The sequence below is a fragment of the Mizuhopecten yessoensis genome, unplaced genomic scaffold (genome assembly GCF_002113885.1).
Source record: "Mizuhopecten yessoensis strain PY_sf001 unplaced genomic scaffold, ASM211388v2 scaffold10649, whole genome shotgun sequence".
Classification (NCBI taxonomy): Eukaryota; Metazoa; Mollusca; class Bivalvia; order Pectinida; family Pectinidae; genus Mizuhopecten; species Mizuhopecten yessoensis.
Genome location: NW_018408652.1, coordinates 241,661 through 262,762, shown reverse-complemented (window position 1 = coordinate 262,762; position 21,102 = coordinate 241,661). Strand labels below are relative to the sequence as shown.

The 21,102-nt window shown below is 36.3% G+C and overlaps 1 protein-coding gene across 2 annotated transcripts; it reads left to right on the top strand.

Moving 5' to 3' along the window:
- Positions 1-678: 678 nt before the first annotated feature.
- On the top strand, positions 679-17,485 carry LOC110461662 (uncharacterized protein CXorf65 homolog). 2 transcript variants are annotated; one of them, XM_021515227.1, is made up of 5 exons: positions 679-942; positions 10,341-10,427; positions 11,380-11,496; positions 11,937-12,013; positions 17,023-17,485. In XM_021515227.1, exons 1-5 carry the CDS (start codon positions 915-917, stop codon positions 17,029-17,031), a joined length of 318 nt encoding a protein of 105 aa, XP_021370902.1. In that variant the 5' UTR covers positions 679-914; the 3' UTR covers positions 17,032-17,485. The 2 variants fall into 2 exon arrangements, with proteins under 2 accessions (XP_021370902.1, XP_021370901.1); XM_021515226.1 differs by having other exon boundaries at positions 682-942; positions 11,937-12,008.
- The last annotated feature ends 3,617 nt before the right edge of the window (positions 17,486-21,102 follow it).

The window sequence follows — 21,102 nt, the reverse complement described above, 5'->3', positions numbered from 1 at the left end:
CAGGGATCTTCACAAGAGTCAACAAAACACAGACCAGTTTACTGGTCATTGAGAAGGGCGGTCTGGTTTTCTGTCAACACATTACCGTTATAGTTGACTAAATAAGTATTGAACTTAATGGCGAACTTAATAGTATGCCTTTACAAAACACGTTCCCACCACCTTTACAAAACACGTTCCCACCATGCACATGATAAGGTTAAACCTTCTACCCAACCTCGAACCAACCACCCACCCAACTCCTAAAAAATATACAATAAAATAAAATGAATCCCCAATCAGTCAAGTATTGGTTATTTTTTTCAATGCGCTGGTTTCTGATTTCTCATAATAACAAATGATTTATGAATGTCTACGTTTTATGTTTGGTGAGCACTAGTTTAGTGATGTTTATCAGTCCTTACAAACGAAAAATCATTACCTGTAGCTGTTTCCTCTTCTCTTATAAATCTCACTCTTATAAATCTCAGGTAAGTGTAGTATTTATTATAATGTCTCAAAATGATGTTTCTTAATTAACCTACATTCATACTTCTTTCTTACCTCACGATGATTTTTTTTATCACCTTACAATTATAATACCTGATAATCCCATATCACAAGCCACATGTATAATACCGACCTTATACAATATCTGAAGAGGGTGTGTATTTAAATGTTAAAAAGTGGCTGTGTTAAATACCTAGCTTATTGGACTTTGACGGGTATACGTCGACCACCTTGAGAGCAGTTTAAACCCGGGATAGATTATGGTATCGCTCTAAGTGACCGGTAGCTATGTCCATCGACACGGGTACATGTTGACCATTCGTATGGATTTGGCGGAGCCTGGCTATAATTGTTACTGTATCACATTGTGAAGCGGATAGTTATGTAATCTTCTATCGACCTAAGCGTCCCGAACCCTGACAAGCATGGTGTATGTCACTGTGAGATATGGTGGTAGGTATTTTTTTTGTATACCGTGATCCCTAAACTCTAATACGTCATAAAAAGTACGTCTTACGTGACCAATATTTTGAAGGTATTGAGCATTTGACAACCATCAAACCAATTTTAAAACAGTTTATCTTAATGCTATACTTAAATATTCATTAATATATCAAGATGTATACCATGTAGTGTAAGGATCTAGACTTTGTAGGATATATATTTTTGTTGTTCTCAGTAAAGTTATCCTTCATTTGTGAATGAAATACAGGGAGTCAGAAAGCAACGTATGTCGCAGACCAAGATATACAAGCGAATTCACATTAATGTGTTCCTGTATAATGTGTGTAGTACATAGACGTTAATAGGTCCTGTGCATTAATTGTGCCCAGTACTTAGATAGTCCATGTTCCTATAGGAGGTAGGTAGTATGTAATATAGTTCACGATTATAAGGTGTTTAATGTGCGTTCTAGTTAATAACTCCAATTTATAATAGAAAGTACGTTATTGTTAATTTTTTAGGTCACCTGAGCTTTAGCTCAAGTGACCTATTGCTATCCGTTTTCGTCCGTCGTCGTCCGTCGTCCGTCGTCCGTCGTCATTTTACATTTCAAACTTAAAGTCAAGTTCTGCTGGGCCGATTGAACTGAAAGTTGGTAGGAATGATCGCCTCATGGTCCTGACAAAGTGTTGTTATTTTTCGGGTCGATCAGAAATCCAATATGGCCGCCACGGCCGCCATTTTGAAAACCTATTTCAAACTTAAAGTCAAGTTCTGCTGGACCGATTGAACTGAAAGTTGGTAGGAATGATCGCCTCATGGTCCTGACAAAGTATTTTTTACTCAAATTGGTACATATTTCAACAACAAAAATAAATACTATAGACTCAGGTGACCGTTAAGGCCCATGGGCCTCTTGTTTTTATTTAGAGAATATGTGTATAAGTAACAATTTAAATTTAATAAAATAAGGTGGGAAAGGAAATGGAAAATATACAGAGGTTTAATGAGTCGTTATTATAGCAAGAAGGTAGTACATGTGAATTGAAATAAATGATTTCCTATAAAATCGAGGCGAATTGTATTTCAGTCAATAATATGATATGAGGTGAGTAATGCATAGAGGATCTTACATGAGTGTCCATGTCATAGTGAAATTATGAAACTATCTCAATAGTTTAATATGACACTCGCCTTAATTATAAACGATCTTTATCTATTCAATATGACAAGGAAACGAATATAAGATTCTATTTATCATATAACATTCATAATTTGAAGGAAGAAGGAAAAGAAAAAAAATCAATCACAATAATGTGTTATCAGTTGACTATGAAGATCAAAACCAAAGTACTCCGATCAATAGTATTGTCGTTCCGCGCATTGCAAAGTAGTTCAATATTATTTTAAACCATGAACAGTTTTAAATGAAATGAAATAAACATTTCCAATAAATTTGTTTCAAGTTCACAATTTTGCAGTGGCGAAGATATTTGTTCCCACGGTTTTGACCAATCGTAGCACATTAAGGTTTTATTTCAAGCGTGTATTTCTATATTAATGACATATAATAGGAAGTGTTTTATACATAGTAGTTAATTGTTCTCTGATATCACAGAAGGTGGGTAATACGTTAGTTATAATAGGAGGTGTGTTATACATCGTAGTTAGTTGTTCTCTGATATCATAGAAGGTGTGTTATACGTTAGTTATAATAGGAGGTGTGTTATACATAGTCGTTAGTTGTTCTCTGATATCATAGAAGGTGGCAATACGTTAGTTACAATAGGAGGTGTGTTATACATAGTAGTAAGATGTTCTCTGATATCATAGAAGGTGGCAATACGTTAGTTACAATAGGAGGTGTGTTATAAATAGTAGTAAGATGTTCTCTGATATCATAGAAGGTGGCAATACGTTAGTTATAATAGGATGTGTGTTATACATAGTAGTAAGATGTTCACTGATATCATAGAAGGTGGAAAATACGTTAGTTATAATAGGAGGTGTGTTATACATAGTAGCTAGTTGTTCTCTGATATCATAGAAGGTGTGTTATACGTTAGTTATAATAGGAGGTGTGTTATACATCGTAGTTAGTTGTTCTCTGATATCATAGAAGGTGTGTTATACGTTAGTTATAATAGGAGGGGAGTTATACATAGAAGTTAGTTGTTCTCTGATATCATAGAAGGTGGGTAATACGTTTGTTATAATAGGAGGTGTGTTATACATAGTAGTTAGATGTTCTCTGATATCATAGAAGGTGGGTAATACGTTTGTTATAATAGGAGGTGTGTTATACATAGTAGCTAGTTGTTCTCTGATATCATAGAAGGTGTGTTATACGTTAGTTATAATAGGAGGTGTGTTATACATCGTAGTTAGTTGTTCTCTGATATCATAGAAGGTGTGTTATACGTTAGTTATAATAGGAGGGGTGTTATACATAGTAGTTAGTTGTTCTCTGATATCATAGAAGGTGGGTAATACGTTAGTTATAATAGGAGGTGTGTTATACATAGTAGTTAGTTGTTCTCTGATATCATAGAAGGTGGGCAATACGTTAGTTATAATAGGAGGTGTGTTATACATAGTAGTTAGTTGTTCTCTGATATCATAGAAGGTGGCAATACGTTAGTTATAATAGGATGTGTGTTATACATAGTAGTAAGATGTTCTCTGATATCACAGAAGGTGGGCAATACGTTAGTTATAATAGGATGTGTGTTATACATAGAAGTAAGTTGTTCTCTGATATCATAGAAGGTGGGTAATACATTGGTTATAATAGGATGTGTGTTATACATAGAAGTAAGTTGTTCTCTGATATCATAGAAGGTGGGTAATACGTTAGTTATAATAGGAGGTGTGTTATACATAGTAGTAAGATGTTCTCTGGTATCATAGAAGGTGGGCAATACGTTAGTTATATATAGGAGGTGTGTTAAACATAGTAGTTAGTTGTTCTCTGATATCATAGAAGGTGGGTAATACATTAGTTATAATAGGAGGTGTGTTAAACATTGCAGTTAGTTTTTCTCTGATATCATAGAAGGTGGGCAATACGTTAGTTATAATAGGATGTGTGTTATACATAGTAGTAAGATGTTCTCTGATATCATAGAAGGTGGGTAATACATTAGTTATAATAGGAGGTGTACTGATATCATAGAAGGTGGGCAATACTTTAATTATGATAGGAGGTGTGCTATACATAGTAGTTAGTTGTTCTCTCATATCATAGAAGGTGGCAATACGTTAGTTACAATAGGAGGTGTGTTATACATAGAAGTTAGTTTTTCTCTGATATCATAGAAGGTGGGCAATACGTTAATTATGATAGGAGGGGTGCTATACATAGTAGTTAGTTGTTCTCTGACATCATAGAAGGTGGGCAATTCATTAATTATAATAGGAGGTGTGTTATACATAGTAGTTAGCTGTTCACTGATATCATAGAAGGTGGGCAATACGTTAATTATGATAGGAGGTGTGCTATACATAGTAGTTAGTTGTTCTCTGATATCATAGAAGGTGGCAATACGTTAGTTATAATAGGAGGTGTGTTATACATAGTAGTAAGATGTTCTCTGATATCATAGAAGGTGGGTTATACGTTAGTAATAAAAGGAGGTATGTTATACATAGTAGTTAGTTGTTCTCTGATATCATAGAAGGTGGGTAATACGTTAGTTATAATAGGAGGTGTGTTATACATAGTAGTTAGTTGTTCTCTGATATCATAGAAGGTGGGTAATACGTTAGTTATAATAGGAGGTGTGTTATACATAGTAGTTAGTTGTTCTCTGATATCATAGAAGGTGGGTAATACGTTAGTTATAATAGGAGGTGTGTTATACATAGTAGTTAGTTGTTCTCTGATATCATAGAAGGTGGGTAATACGTTAGTTATAATAGGAGGTGTGTTATACATAGTAGTTAGTTGTTCTCTGATATCATAGAAGGTGGGTAATACGTTAGTTATAATAGGAGGTGTGTTATACATAGTAGTTAGTTGTTCTCTGATATCATAGAAGGTGGGTAATACGTTAGTTATAATAGGAGGTGTGTTATACATAGTAGTTAGTTGTTCTCTGATATCATAGAAGGTGGGTAATACGTTAGTTATAATAGGAGGTGTGTTATACATAGTAGTTAGTTGTTCTCTGATATCATAGAAGGTGGGTAATACGTTAGTTATAATAGGAGGTGTGTTATACATAGTAGTTAGTTGTTCTCTGATATCATAGAAGGTGGGTAATACGTTAGTTATAATAGGAGGTGTGTTATACATAGTAGTTAGTTGTTCTCTGATATCATAGAAGGTGGGTAATACGTTAGTTATAATAGGAGGTGTGTTATACATAGTAGTTAGTTGTTCTCTGATATCATAGAAGGTGGGTAATACGTTAGTTATAATAGGAGGTGTGTTATACATAGTAGTTAGTTGTTCTCTGATATCATAGAAGGTGGGTAATACGTTAGTTATAATAGGAGGTGTGTTATACATAGTAGTTAGTTGTTCTCTGATATCATAGAAGGTGGGTAATACGTTAGTTATAATAGGAGGTGTGTTATACATAGTAGTTAGTTGTTCTCTGATATCATAGAAGGTGGGTAATACGTTAGTTATAATAGGAGGTGTGTTATACATAGTAGTTAGTTGTTCTCTGATATCATAGAAGGTGGGTAATACGTTAGTTATAATAGGAGGTGTGTTATACATAGTAGTTAGTTGTTCTCTGATATCATAGAAGGTGGGTAATACGTTAGTTATAATAGGAGGTGTGTTATACATAGTAGTTAGTTGTTCTCTGATATCATAGAAGGTGGGTAATACGTTAGTTATAATAGGAGGTGTGTTATACATAGTAGTTAGTTGTTCTCTGATATCATAGAAGGTGGGTAATACGTTAGTTATAATAGGAGGTGTGTTATACATAGTAGTTAGTTGTTCTCTGATATCATAGAAGGTGGGTAATACGTTAGTTATAATAGGAGGTGTGTTATACATAGTAGTTAGTTGTTCTCTGATATCATAGAAGGTGGGTAATACGTTAGTTATAATAGGAGGTGTGTTATACATAGTAGTTAGTTGTTCTCTGATATCATAGAAGGTGGGTAATACGTTAGTTATAATAGGAGGTGTGTTATACATAGTAGTTAGTTGTTCTCTGATATCATAGAAGGTGGGTAATACGTTAGTTATAATAGGAGGTGTGTTATACATAGTAGTTAGTTGTTCTCTGATATCATAGAAGGTGGGTAATACGTTAGTTATAATAGGAGGTGTGTTATACATAGTAGTTAGTTGTTCTCTGATATCATAGAAGGTGGGTAATACGTTAGTTATAATAGGAGGTGTGTTATACATAGTAGTTAGTTGTTCTCTGATATCATAGAAGGTGGGTAATACGTTAGTTATAATAGGAGGTGTGTTATACATAGTAGTTAGTTGTTCTCTGATATCATAGAAGGTGGGTAATACGTTAGTTATAATAGGAGGTGTGTTATACATAGTAGTTAGTTGTTCTCTGATATCATAGAAGGTGGGTAATACGTTAGTTATAATAGGAGGTGTGTTATACATAGTAGTTAGTTGTTCTCTGATATCATAGAAGGTGGGTAATACGTTAGTTATAATAGGAGGTGTGTTATACATAGTAGTTAGTTGTTCTCTGATATCATAGAAGGTGGGTAATACGTTAGTTATAATAGGAGGTGTGTTATACATAGTAGTTAGTTGTTCTCTGATATCATAGAAGGTGGGTAATACGTTAGTTATAATAGGAGGTGTGTTATACATAGTAGTTAGTTGTTCTCTGATATCATAGAAGGTGGGTAATACGTTAGTTATAATAGGAGGTGTGTTATACATAGTAGTTAGTTGTTCTCTGATATCATAGAAGGTGGGTAATACGTTAGTTATAATAGGAGGTGTGTTATACATAGTAGTTAGTTGTTCTCTGATATCATAGAAGGTGGGTAATACGTTAGTTATAATAGGAGGTGTGTTATACATAGTAGTTAGTTGTTCTCTGATATCATAGAAGGTGGGTAATACGTTAGTTATAATAGGAGGTGTGTTATACATAGTAGTTAGTTGTTCTCTGATATCATAGAAGGTGGGTAATACGTTAGTTATAATAGGAGGTGTGTTATACATAGTAGTTAGTTGTTCTCTGATATCATAGAAGGTGGGTAATACGTTAGTTATAATAGGAGGTGTGTTATACATAGTAGTTAGTTGTTCTCTGATATCATAGAAGGTGGGTAATACGTTAGTTATAATAGGAGGTGTGTTATACATAGTAGTTAGTTGTTCTCTGATATCATAGAAGGTGGGTAATACGTTAGTTATAATAGGAGGTGTGTTATACATAGTAGTTAGTTGTTCTCTGATATCATAGAAGGTGGGTAATACGTTAGTTATAATAGGAGGTGTGTTATACATAGTAGTTAGTTGTTCTCTGATATCATAGAAGGTGGGTAATACGTTAGTTATAATAGGAGGTGTGTTATACATAGTAGTTAGTTGTTCTCTGATATCATAGAAGGTGGGTAATACGTTAGTTATAATAGGAGGTGTGTTATACATAGTAGTTAGTTGTTCTCTGATATCATAGAAGGTGGGTAATACGTTAGTTATAATAGGAGGTGTGTTATACATAGTAGTTAGTTGTTCTCTGATATCATAGAAGGTGGGTAATACGTTAGTTATAATAGGAGGTGTGTTATACATAGTAGTTAGTTGTTCTCTGATATCATAGAAGGTGGGTAATACGTTAGTTATAATAGGAGGTGTGTTATACATAGTAGTTAGTTGTTCTCTGATATCATAGAAGGTGGGTAATACGTTAGTTATAATAGGAGGTGTGTTATACATAGTAGTTAGTTGTTCTCTGATATCATAGAAGGTGGGTAATACGTTAGTTATAATAGGAGGTGTGTTATACATAGTAGTTAGTTGTTCTCTGATATCATAGAAGGTGGGTAATACGTTAGTTATAATAGGAGGTGTGTTATACATAGTAGTTAGTTGTTCTCTGATATCATAGAAGGTGGGTAATACGTTAGTTATAATAGGAGGTGTGTTATACATAGTAGTTAGTTGTTCTCTGATATCATAGAAGGTGGGTAATACGTTAGTTATAATAGGAGGTGTGTTATACATAGTAGTTAGTTGTTCTCTGATATCATAGAAGGTGGGTAATACGTTAGTTATAATAGGAGGTGTGTTATACATAGTAGTTAGTTGTTCTCTGATATCATAGAAGGTGGGTAATACGTTAGTTATAATAGGAGGTGTGTTATACATAGTAGTTAGTTGTTCTCTGATATCATAGAAGGTGGGTAATACGTTAGTTATAATAGGAGGTGTGTTATACATAGTAGTTAGTTGTTCTCTGATATCATAGAAGGTGGGTAATACGTTAGTTATAATAGGAGGTGTGTTATACATAGTAGTTAGTTGTTCTCTGATATCATAGAAGGTGGGTAATACGTTAGTTATAATAGGAGGTGTGTTATACATAGTAGTTAGTTGTTCTCTGATATCATAGAAGGTGGGTAATACGTTAGTTATAATAGGAGGTGTGTTATACATAGTAGTTAGTTGTTCTCTGATATCATAGAAGGTGGGTAATACGTTAGTTATAATAGGAGGTGTGTTATACATAGTAGTTAGTTGTTCTCTGATATCATAGAAGGTGGGTAATACGTTAGTTATAATAGGAGGTGTGTTATACATAGTAGTTAGTTGTTCTCTGATATCATAGAAGGTGGGTAATACGTTAGTTATAATAGGAGGTGTGTTATACATAGTAGTTAGTTGTTCTCTGATATCATAGAAGGTGGGTAATACGTTAGTTATAATAGGAGGTGTGTTATACATAGTAGTTAGTTGTTCTCTGATATCATAGAAGGTGGGTAATACGTTAGTTATAATAGGAGGTGTGTTATACATAGTAGTTAGTTGTTCTCTGATATCATAGAAGGTGGGTAATACGTTAGTTATAATAGGAGGTGTGTTATACATAGTAGTTAGTTGTTCTCTGATATCATAGAAGGTGGGTAATACGTTAGTTATAATAGGAGGTGTGTTATACATAGTAGTTAGTTGTTCTCTGATATCATAGAAGGTGGGTAATACGTTAGTTATAATAGGAGGTGTGTTATACATAGTAGTTAGTTGTTCTCTGATATCATAGAAGGTGGGTAATACGTTAGTTATAATAGGAGGTGTGTTATACATAGTAGTTAGTTGTTCTCTGATATCATAGAAGGTGGGTAATACGTTAGTTATAATAGGAGGTGTGTTATACATAGTAGTTAGTTGTTCTCTGATATCATAGAAGGTGGGTAATACGTTAGTTATAATAGGAGGTGTGTTATACATAGTAGTTAGTTGTTCTCTGATATCATAGAAGGTGGGTAATACGTTAGTTATAATAGGAGGTGTGTTATACATAGTAGTTAGTTGTTCTCTGATATCATAGAAGGTGGGCAATACGTTAGTTATAATAGGAGGTGTGTTATACATAGTAGTTAGTTGTTCTCTGATATCATAGAAGGTGGACAATACGTTAGTTATAATAGGAGGTGTGTAATACATAGTTGTTAGTTGTTCTCTGTTAACATAGAAGGTGGGTAATACGTTAGTTATAATAGGAGGTGTGTTATACATAGTAGTAAGTTGTTCTCTGATATCATAGAAGGTGGCCAATACGTTAGTTATAATAGGATGTGTGTTGTACATAGTAGTTAGTTGTTCTCTGATATCATAGAAGGTGGCCAATACGTTAGTTATAATAGGATGTGTGTTTTACATAGTAGTTAGTTGTTCTCTGATATCATAGAAGGTGGCCAATACGTTAGTTATAATAGGATGTGTGTTGTACATAGTAGTTAGTTGTTCTCTGATATCATAGAAGGTGGCCAATACGTTAGTTATAATAGGTGTGTCATGCATAGTAGTTAGTTGTTCTCTGATATCATAGAAGGTGGCAATACGTTAGTTATAATAGGATTTGTGTTGTACATAGTAGTAAGTTGTTCTCTGATATCATAGAAGGTGGCAATACATTAATTATAATAGGAGGTGTGTTTTACATAGCAGTTAGTTGTTCTCTGATATCATAGAAGGTGGGCAATACGTTAGTTATAATTGGTGTGTCATGCATAGTAGTTCTTTGTTCTCCGATACTAAATATAGTGACTTTATTTGTAAGACGGATAACAATGTTCATATTACCAGTTATCCTTGAGACCATTATCAGAAGCCCATATCGCTTTCTTTACTATAACTTACACATGATGCCCTATTATGTACTTTACTGGTGTATTTTCCATGTTTTATCGTTTCTATTCCAATCATACATTTGTTACTATGGTTATTTTTACAGATTGCGAGGAGGAAATCTTTAACCCTTTCTGTCGAGCCCGCAATCTATTACGGAGTATAAAACAGAAATGTCGATGTAAAAATGACTGTAAGTAAAACAACACAACCCCTACACATTTTACTTGCCATCGTTATTTGTCCTATCACTGTTAATTTCTCTCCTGAGATAATTTTCCGTCATAGAAATAGTTTATCTGATATTGCTTTAACATACAAGTAATAATAAATATTTATATCGTGTTTTTCTCAATTACCGGTAACGAGATCTTTTTCCTGAAGTGTGAAAATTATCACGGTTATTGTCTGTTATACTGATTGTTGCCCGTTGTTTTCGTGGTTTGCCGTAAGATCTATATTAAGAGGCCAATGAGGGTTTACTCGACATTTAATCCAGGTGCTACCAGTGGACAACTGGTCTCATGACAAACCATAGAAACACGTGTTATCATCTATATACTACCATATAGAATTATATAGCCTGAACCTAACTTAAATTAATACCATAGAGCACATCTCTACCAATTTCGATGAGACCTTCGAGTTTCCTTGTCATTTCATCGACAAAGTTAAACAAATACAAGATTTGCGTGAAAGATAATCTAAGACTAAAGAGGAAACCCACATTAACGCTTGAAATCGTGCTGTTTTCATCAGTTTTTTGTGATTTTGTAACAACTTGTTCATTACGGATTACTTCTATAACTATAACACTGTTATAACACTGTTATTGTGCCTGTTTTCATTGTTATCGTGTACTTATGTAATTGTTAAGTATGTTGGGAGAAGGATATGATAAGTTCCATTGATTTGTGCCTTAGCCCCTTTCCAAAATGTTTGGGCAATATAATATGTTAAAACTAAACTTGAAGACCCGAATATGGCCTGGGATCGTAACTTACAACCGGTACAAGCTCTGTATAATAAATAATATCGCAGTTTGGATTAATCCCTATTAGTTTCTAAGAATAATAAAACAATTGCCCATTTAGTATTCATTATTTCTAAAATATTTATTAATCCGCATGAACTCCATTTTTCAGTTGACATTGAACTTTGTGATGAATCAGGTAATATCAAATTTCTACGAGACGTTCCGAACAGATATGCAAATGAGATACTGACGGAGAGGGAGACGTTGGTGCTCCTTCGAGTTGATAGTAAGTCTGCACCCAATATTAACACTTAGAGGTATGGGTTGTCTTTTTTAAAGTAATGGAATTAGGTTGAGGAAAGGTTCTTTGGTTTGGGATGTTTTATTTGGGACTAGTGTGTGATCGCCTGTAATGCCTGGAGTATTGCTAACGAACGTCCTAGTTAGAGAAGGCCAGTACGCCACGCTACTACTCATCCTTTGTTATGTTTCAATCAAAGTGCTATATTTGTCTATACTTGTATATCAAAATTATTGTCATCAGAGTGTTTTTGTTTTTTTTTACTACGTCTGCACTTTTCTCACAGAACTTCAAAGTCATTATATAAGAAGCTCCACCATGATACGGAATATTATAAAACAGTGATGTTTTGGGGACATTGTCCCATCATCCTTTATGCGTTGTGATTTCGATGAAGTTCTATAAATATTTGTGATAACTTACAGAAACGACCGAGACCTCCGACACTTATGTACCGCTACTGAACGATGACGAGTCTATTAACGAGGAATTCACAGGTAAGGTTTGTATATATATATTTCAGACAGCTTAAATCTGGTTTTCAAGCCATGAACACATACTTTAACTTTCTTAATGGAAAGTAAAACTCTTCCCGTACACCAAAGCTGTTCAGGATCATGATGAGGGTTAGCACTTCGTGACTATCTCCGTATATATGGAACGTCCGCCAACAGGTCTGTAAAGGTTATGGGAGAGTTTTTACAGAAGAATCAGACTGCAACATTATTAAAACCTTTCTTAAGTTTACAAGTCATGCACGCTTTTATTAAAGATATCTAACTTTCATAACATATGCTATTCTGTAATGAATAATGATGAACGATTTCAAATGTGTCTGTTAATATATGATTACAATACGTAGAGTGACAGGAAATTCTTTAGATCATCATCGAGGCATGATGGGTGTCTTAAGTGTCTGACGATCCGTGCCCCTAACGTCACCTGAGTGTGTCTAAGAAGGACGGAACAGTGGTATGGTGACATACAATGCCTGTTACCGAATTCTGTAGGTGCAGTCACATGTGTTTCCATTACGTTCATCTGTCAAGGTACAAGGTGGTAGACTCTGCTGATTCCGTAGTCCCAGAGGTTTGCCGTCACCATTGTAGCAACAATTTGATATTTAGGGGACGAGTTGTACTTAATTATTGGCATGGCAGACGACATGATAATGCTAGCAAGAATCAACTTTCCTATTCTTAACAAAAAATAAGACGGTTTGGATTTGTTATATTTTTAGATTTGAATGTTTTGAAAGTTTTAAGGGGAAAAGGTAAAAAGAATGTGAACACTAATAAGTTTCTCTTTGTATTATTTTTAGCATTGCGAGCTTTCGAAATGGTCTGTTATCCTTTGACAAGAACAGAGTGCAAATGACCTTTGTCTCTACTCTAATCCGATATTTATTTTAACAAAGTCACACTTTGCCGAGTCAGTAAAGTCAGCTGTCAAAAAATATCGAGAGATTTCGCCAAATAGTCTATGCACTAGATATACAAGTACATAGGAGAAACAAAACACTAAACCAGCCATTATTGACCCTGCTTACACACACAACCGCATCATAGACTGGAACAACTCAAACGTACTGGAAAGGGGGACAACTGGATAGTGAGAAATATTAATGTTAATAATAATAATAATAATATACAACATTTATATAGCGCCCTATATAATTTGTAAAATTACTCTAAAGCGCTTTACAACATATGGATAATAGTAATGGTTATAATTGTGAAAACGAAAAAAAATAACAAAGGCTTACAATCACTTTTATACATTTAAGCAAGCAATGTGCACACAATTGAACAAATAAAAGGGTGGTCTTTACTTAACGTCTTTGCAAAGATTCTAAAATGCAGACGTGAAGAGGTGAGTTTTGATGTCCCTCTTGGACTTTCTGATAACAGATGGTAAGCTATTCCACAACGTAGCCGAAACCCTTCCAAAGCATGTTTCCGTAGGTGACAGTACGATATTTTGGGATACACAACAAAGATTCTGACTCCGACCGCAGTGATCGTGACGGCTGATACAGGGTAACAAGCTCCTGTATGTACTGTGGAGCTGTTCCATTCAGTGCCTTGTATGTGTACACCATAATTTTGTACTGCGACCTGTATCGTACAGGTAACCATGGCCAGTGCAGCGAATAGAGCACAGGTGTGATGTGCTCTCTCTCTTTCGAGTACGAGTAACTATAGCCGTGCTGCAGTGTCCTGGACCCTCTGCAGACACCTAGATATACCACAGAGCAGGGCGTTACCATAATCCAACCGAGAGGTAACAAGTGAATGCACCAAAATCTTGCATGCATCTGCAGTTAAAAACTGCCGAATACAGCCGATGTTCCTGATCTGGTAGTAACAGGATTTTGCAATAGCGTTCACTTGTTTCTCCATGTTCAGTGAACTATCAAAGTATACCCCTAGGTTTTTAACAGCTGGAACAGTCTCAATAGTTCTGGCACCGACCTTGAGCTGGAGAGCCATTGTTTGCTAACACTTTGGGGAAAAGACGATTAGTTCCGTCTTTTCCTGATTAAGCTTAACCATGTTGGCGTTCATCCAGATACTGATATCTGTCAGACAAGCTTCCAGACTTTCTGAGACGGTATTCCAACTGTCCTGTGGTTTGATGACCATGTAAATGTGTGTGTCATCGGCATAGCAATGATAGCGAAGGCTATGGCGACGACAAATATCTCCAATCGGTTTGGAGTACATACAATATTTTCGTGGTCCTAACACCGACCCTTAAGGAACCCCGAAATCTAGTACTTTATCATGTGAGGTGGAAGATCCGATGGCAACACACTGTCGCCGTTCACTCAGGTAAGGCTGTATCCAGCATAGTGCGGTATCAGTCACTCAGTAAGAGTATTCCAGACGTTTATAAAGTATGCCTTGGTCGATGACGTCAAATGCAGCTGACAAGTCCAGCATGACAAGCACAGCTCTGCACTTGTTATCCAATGCAGAAGCTATATCATTATGTACACGTAGGAGGGCCGTCTCAGTAGAGTGTCCCATGCGGTAGGCCGATTGCATGTTGTCATGGAGACTGTTTGCATGGAGATGAACATCTATACGCCGGGACACAACCTTCTCCAAGATCTTAGACAGAAAAGGCAGATGTTTAAAGAATCCATCTGAGAGAGAAGAGGAATCGATAAACAGAGACGAGGGGCCACCATCTGAGTCATCTTTATGACTCCATATGAACCTCCCCAAAGGGTTGGCATGGGTAAACATATTACCTATTATCTAGAGTTGTTTTCCGCGGTTTAGAGTTGATACACCAGCCATTCGCACTCTATATCTTCTTCTTCTTTATATACGAGGGCTCCATCAGTTTGATGATTATGCCATCGGGGGTCCAATTGTAGAGGCGTGAAGGGATTATTTATAGTGATTAGGGGTGGTTTTTTTTTGTGTTTTTGTTTGTGCAAGGTATAGATAAAAAGTTAAAATCTGGTTTATGTACTAGTGTGTGATGAGGGCTTCAAGGGCTGTGTAGGGTAAGTGTGCCTTGAAGTCCTCTAGTGTTGTGCATTGGACTGCTGCTAAGGGGAGGAGATTCCATTGTGTTACTGTGTGTGGGAAGAATGAGTATTTGTAGGGGTCCTTTGTAGCAGATATGTGTTTGTATGCGTACGGGTGTACCTGTCTGGTGCGGGGGTCTACAGGTGTGAGTATATGTGTTGGGTTTAAAGCTACGATTCTGTGTATAAGTTTGTAAAAAAGGATAATTCTAGTGTATAAGCGTCGTGTTTGTAGTGTTGGCCATTGAAGTTTGCCAGAAGTTGGCCATATGTTTTACTAAGGAAACAGACGTTTACGAAAGTTCGCAAAATAAGCATTTACTGTTTGTGTTTTAAACAAACTTAACATTTATAAACAATACTTGTCGTTTTTAGCGCCCCATCTTTTATTTGGTTATAATTTGTGAGAGTTGAACGCATGCGCAGGAAAATGCACAGATGACTTTCCTCATATGTTTTAGCATGTAATCGACACGTCATCTATGTAAGAAGTGTAGACCAAACTCAACATATATCCAAGTCATTTTTGTGTCTCTTTTTGGGTGATTTCATGGTTTTTATATTCTCCTGTAAACTTACCCTACTAGGCTTGCACGGGTTTTTAATCGGCATTTGACTTTAGGTGTAAACAAATCTTGTACTTCGGGGGCAACTCCACTACCCATCATTACTTAACTCTGTCCATCTGTTTGTGCATCCTATGAGTCCTAGGGTCACACTAGGGACGGAGATTATAATCTAGCATCTGTCGTACCCAACGTCTCGTGTCAGTCATCTCACCAGTCTCTAACAACCTCCATTACCACCGTCATTGGTAAGTCATGTCGCCATATCCAGGCTTATCGGCTCGTGCTCTTAAAGCGATAGTACTAATAGTGAACTTCAAAACCCTAGTTTATCCAAACATCTCTCGTATTTCTGTAAATGTCCTTGTGATATGCCCATATTCACTATACCCATAGTAAAGCCTCTCACCACAACCTGTGTCAATATCATCCAACACCTAGGCCTGTTGGCATTAAATGTCAAATACGACCTTCTTACATTGAAGTCATCGGTACAGAAACTTGGCCAAATCCATCGAAACTTCACGCCCAGTTTATAAATCAACACTTGATACAGGCCGTACTTATTTTGTTTAAGACTCTAACTTTTGACAGCAAATTACCCAAACCAAACCTAACTCACCGAAGTAATGCCTCGCATGATGATGTGTTTGCTGAATTTCTAATTACTTAACAACTCCGTTGAATTTCTCTGCACAACAAAAGTGAAATTGGTAAAAGTTTATATCATATCTTATAAATTATATCATATAAATTATTTAACAACACCGTCAGGGACACAAACATGCAGTACCACCGAGGACATTTGGCAAGTGTTCAAAAGAAAATTCCACAAAAAAATAGCTAAGTCAAAAGATGGTTACTCATGTGTTGGCCCGGAGAGTACATAATTTAAGCACATTGTAAAAATCGGGACATACAGACCTCAATTCAAAATTTAAATACCTTAAGCATCAAAAACACACCAGATAATTATATTAGCAACATATTGAGGGAGATGTTATACCTAGTAAAGACAGTGATCTTCCAATGAAACTTATTGACTTGCATCAAACGGCAGAACATAAGGGTGTTGCCCCACTCTGAAAAAAATGGAAAACAATTCACAGGCCCACAAAGAACTTCAATAAACAAGCAATACATCAAATGTTCCATCTCAGAACTGTTCAAGACTTGAACAATCTCGCCCCCATCTGTTACTTTGGAAAGCTTTATAATTCGTCTCTTCCCTGTACACTTACGCTCTTGTCCTGTACATAAAACACCCACCCAACACCGACAGCATCTTCAATATGATAAAGTAGGTCGAGTAACAGGTAGAAGTAGAGAGAAGATAAATTAAGTTTATTTAAACAGTTCGTTACAGATGTATTCATACAATATTATTGTTTGGTATTATAGCCAGGTTAGCCGGAAGGGGCATGTACGACAGTCGACCCGGAAGCAGAAGAGTGAGGTCAAATACACGCAGACAGAAAAACGACAAAAATGGCGACCGAGATCGCTCCAAAGAAAAACTGAAGTCTGCTCGCCCTGAGAAAAGGTCCAAGTCAAGACAGGGAAAATAGACACTCATCGATAGCTAAAGCTGTTTATTAATTGATAATAGTTAAACATGTAGCTATATTTTAAGTCGACTTATTAAGATAGCTATACCTTAATTTGCTATAGGTTTAAATCATGTTATTGGTTTTTTTTAAACAGAGGATTGGAATAAAAAAACCAATTTGTATTTCCAATAGAAGAAAATGCTTCTAACACATAACAAGCACTGATTGTGGCAAAAAAATGTTATATTTGAATTTTGTTTTACATTTTCTACAATTGTGACTGCTGTTTCTTGTGAATAAACTAATGAAATGATGGTTGTATTTGCTATTTTTCTTCAATGGACAGAGTTTCAGTAATTCTCTATGTAGCTTTTAATGTATCACAATGGACAGAGTTTCAGTAATTCTCTATGTAGCTTTTAATGTATCACAATGGACAGATTTTCAGTAATTCTCTATGTAGCTTTTAATGTATCACAATGAACAGAGTTTCAGTAATTCTCTATGTAGCTTTTAATGTATCACAATGGACAGAGTTTCAGTAATTCTCTATGTAGCTTTTAATGTATCCCAATGGACAGATTTTCAGTAATTCTCTATGTAGCTTTTAATGTATCACAATGGACAGAGTTTCAGTAATTCTCTATATGTAGCTTTTAATGTATCACAATGAACAGAGTTTCAGTAATTCTCTATGTAGCTTCTAATGTATCACAATGGACAGAGTTTCAGTAATTCTCTATGTAGCTTTTAATGTATCTTTTTGAAAGTCAGTGGCTTGGAAATGTGGCGCATTGTCTAAAACATTTGACAAATTATATTGTCCACAGTGTCGCTATTATTTCAATGCTTATATCAATTTAAGCAACCCTATACCAGGTTTCTGATTGACCTGTGGACTGTCGAGTTTGTGTATGGACAAGTATACATGTATCTAACATTTTTATGTGATGATTGATTATGTAGGCGAAATTGTATAAATATGTAACAGACTTTATAAGCAACAACATGGGGGTAATGCTGAAAACAAACGACTAATAGGGAAACAAGCCGACAATTGACGGGATATTTTGGCTAACAGAGAGATAATCATCATGGTCTGCCAGAATTGTCTGATAAAAATGTAACAAATGACGTGACGACCGAAGAAGCACAAGAGCCGTGTTTCTTGTATAAGTTGGTATGTAATAAACAGCCAAAAACGTACATTTTTGTTTAGGTATTTAACCAAGTTTGTTAAAATGAATGACCCAGACATATATTCAAGGTCACAGGGGTTAAATATGTTTAAAACCTTTAAACGACTTCTTCTCAATAAGCAAAAGGCCAAGGGTGATGATATTTGGCCATTAACATGCTGGGATAAAGGCAGACTTACAAGTTTGTTCAAATGAATGACCTTCACCCATATTCAAGGTCACAGTGGTCAATAAATTACTTGTTCTGAATAACCAAAGGTCAAGGGTAATGATATTGCAGTGGCCTCTCGATTTTATCCACGTGCTCACGATGAGAAAATTGTTCTCACGACGATCCCTGAAAATACAGTGTGATAATCTATAAATATAAAAACCTTGAATTGTTATTGTTACCAGATTGCCGGTATAGGGTTTCGCCTGTTACCAGATTGCTGGGATAGGGTTTCGCCTAAGTTGTACGTTTACCAAATTACTGGTGAAGGGTTTGGCCTAAGTTGTATGTTTACCAGATTACCGTTATAGGTTTTGGCCTAAGTTGTATGTTTACCAGATTACTGTTATAGGTTTTGGCCTAAGTTGTATGTTTACCAAATTACCTGGAAAGGATTTGGCCTAAGTTGTACGTTTACCAGATTATGGGTAAAGGGTTTGGCCTAAGTTGTACGTTTACCAGATTATGGGTAAAGGGTTTGGCCTAAGTTGTACGTTTACCAGATAACCGTCATAGGGTTTGGCCTAAGTTGTACGTTTGACCATAGTGCTGCTCTCTTGTTTGAACGGATACTCTTTAGCCAAAGTGCTGCCTTTGTTTAAACCCACTATTGTATGTGTTATATAGATAGTTATGAGTTCTTTTTCATTAACAGCCTATACAATTTATAGTGGTAAGTTGTTGTCTCCCGAGTAGTGTGATCCATATATTCCACTATAGTGGTTAACTGTTGTCTCCCGAGTAGTGTGATTCATATATTCCACTATAGTGGTTAACTGCTGTCTCCCGAGTAGTGTGATCCATATAGAGATTTCCACTATAGTGGTTAACTGTTGTCCCCCGAGTAGTGTGACCCATATAGAGATTTCCACTATGGTTAACTGTTGTCCCCCGAGTAGTGTGACCCATATAGAGATTTCCACTATGGTTAACTGTTGTCTCCCGAGTAGTGTGATCCATAGAGAGATTTCCACTATAGTGGTTAACTGTTGTCTCCAGAGTAGTGTGATCCATGTAGAGATTTCCACTATAGTGGTTAACTGTTGTCTCCCGAGTGGTGTGATTCATATATTCCACTATAGTGGTTAACTGCTGTCTCCCGCGTAGTGTGATCCATATAGAGATTTCCACTATAGTGGTGAACTGTTGTCCCCCGAGTAGTGTGACCCATATAGAGATTTCCACTATAGAGGTTAACTGTTGTCCCCCGAGTAGTGTGACCCATACAGAGATTTCCACTATAGTGGTTAACTGTTGTCTCCCGAGTGGTGTGATTCATATATTCCACTATAGTGGTTAACTGCTGTCTACCGAGTAGTGTGATCCATATAGAGATTTCCACTATAGTGGTGAACTGTTGTCCCCCGAGTAGTGTGACCCATATAGAGATTTCCACTATAGAGGTTAACTGTTGTCCCCCGAGTAGTGTGACCCATATAGAGATTTCCACTATAGAGGTTAACTGTTGTCTCCCGAGTAGTGTGACCCATACAGAGATTTCCACTATAGTGGTTAACTGTTGTCTTCCGAGTAGTGTGATCCATATAGAGATTTCCACTATGGTTAACTGTTGTCTCCCGAGTAGTGTGATCCATATAGAGATAGAGATTTCCACTATAGTGGTAAACTGCTGTCTCCCGAGTAGTGTTACCCATATAGAGATTTCCACTATAGTGGTTAACTCTTGTCTCCCGAGTAGTGTGATCCATATAGAGATTTCCACTATAGTGGTAAACTGCTGTCTCCCGAGTAGTGTTACCCATATAGAGATTTCCACTATAGTGGTTAACTCTTGTCTCCCGAGTAGTGTGATCCATATAGAGATTTCCACTATAGTGGTTAACTGTTGTCCCCCGAGAAGTGTGACCCATATAGAGATTTCCACTATAGTGGTAAACTGCTGTCTCCCGAGTAGTGTGACCCATATAGAGATTTCCCCTATAGTGGTTAACTGTTGTCTCCCGAGTAGTGTGATCCATGTAGAGATTTCCACTATAGTGGTTAACTGTTGTCTCCCGAGTAGTATCCATGTAGAGATTTCCACTATAGTGGTTAACTGTTGTCTCCCGAGTAGTATCCATGTAGAGATTTCCACTATAGTGGTTAACTGTTGTCTCCGTTAACTGTTGTCTCCCGAGTAGTGTGACCCATATAGAGATTTCCACTATAGAGGTTAACTGTTGTCCCCCGAGTAGTGTGACCCATACAGAGATTTCCACTATAGTGGTTAACTGTTGTCTCCCGAGTAGTGTGATCCATGTAGAGATTTCCACTATAGTGGTTAACTGTTGTCCCCCGAGTAGTGTGACCCATATAGAGATTTCCACTATAGTGGTTAACTGTTGTCTCCCGAGTAGTGTGATCCATATAGAGATTTCCACTATAGTGGTTAACTGTTGTCTCCCGAGTAGTGCGACCCATACAGAGATGTCCACTATAGTGGTTAACTGTTGTCTCCCGAGTAGTGTGACCCATATAGAGATTTCCACTATAGTGGTTAACTGTTGTCTCCCGAGTAGTG

Coding starts and splice junctions, on each gene's coding strand:
- LOC110461662 (XM_021515226.1), top strand. CDS start 915: ATGGTGTATGTCACTGTGAGATATGGTG. Junction 943..10,340: donor TGTCACTGTGAGATATGGTG/GTAGGTATTTTT, acceptor TTATTTTTACAG/ATTGCGAGGAGGAAATCTTT. Junction 10,428..11,379: donor ATGTCGATGTAAAAATGACT/GTAAGTAAAACA, acceptor TCCATTTTTCAG/TTGACATTGAACTTTGTGAT.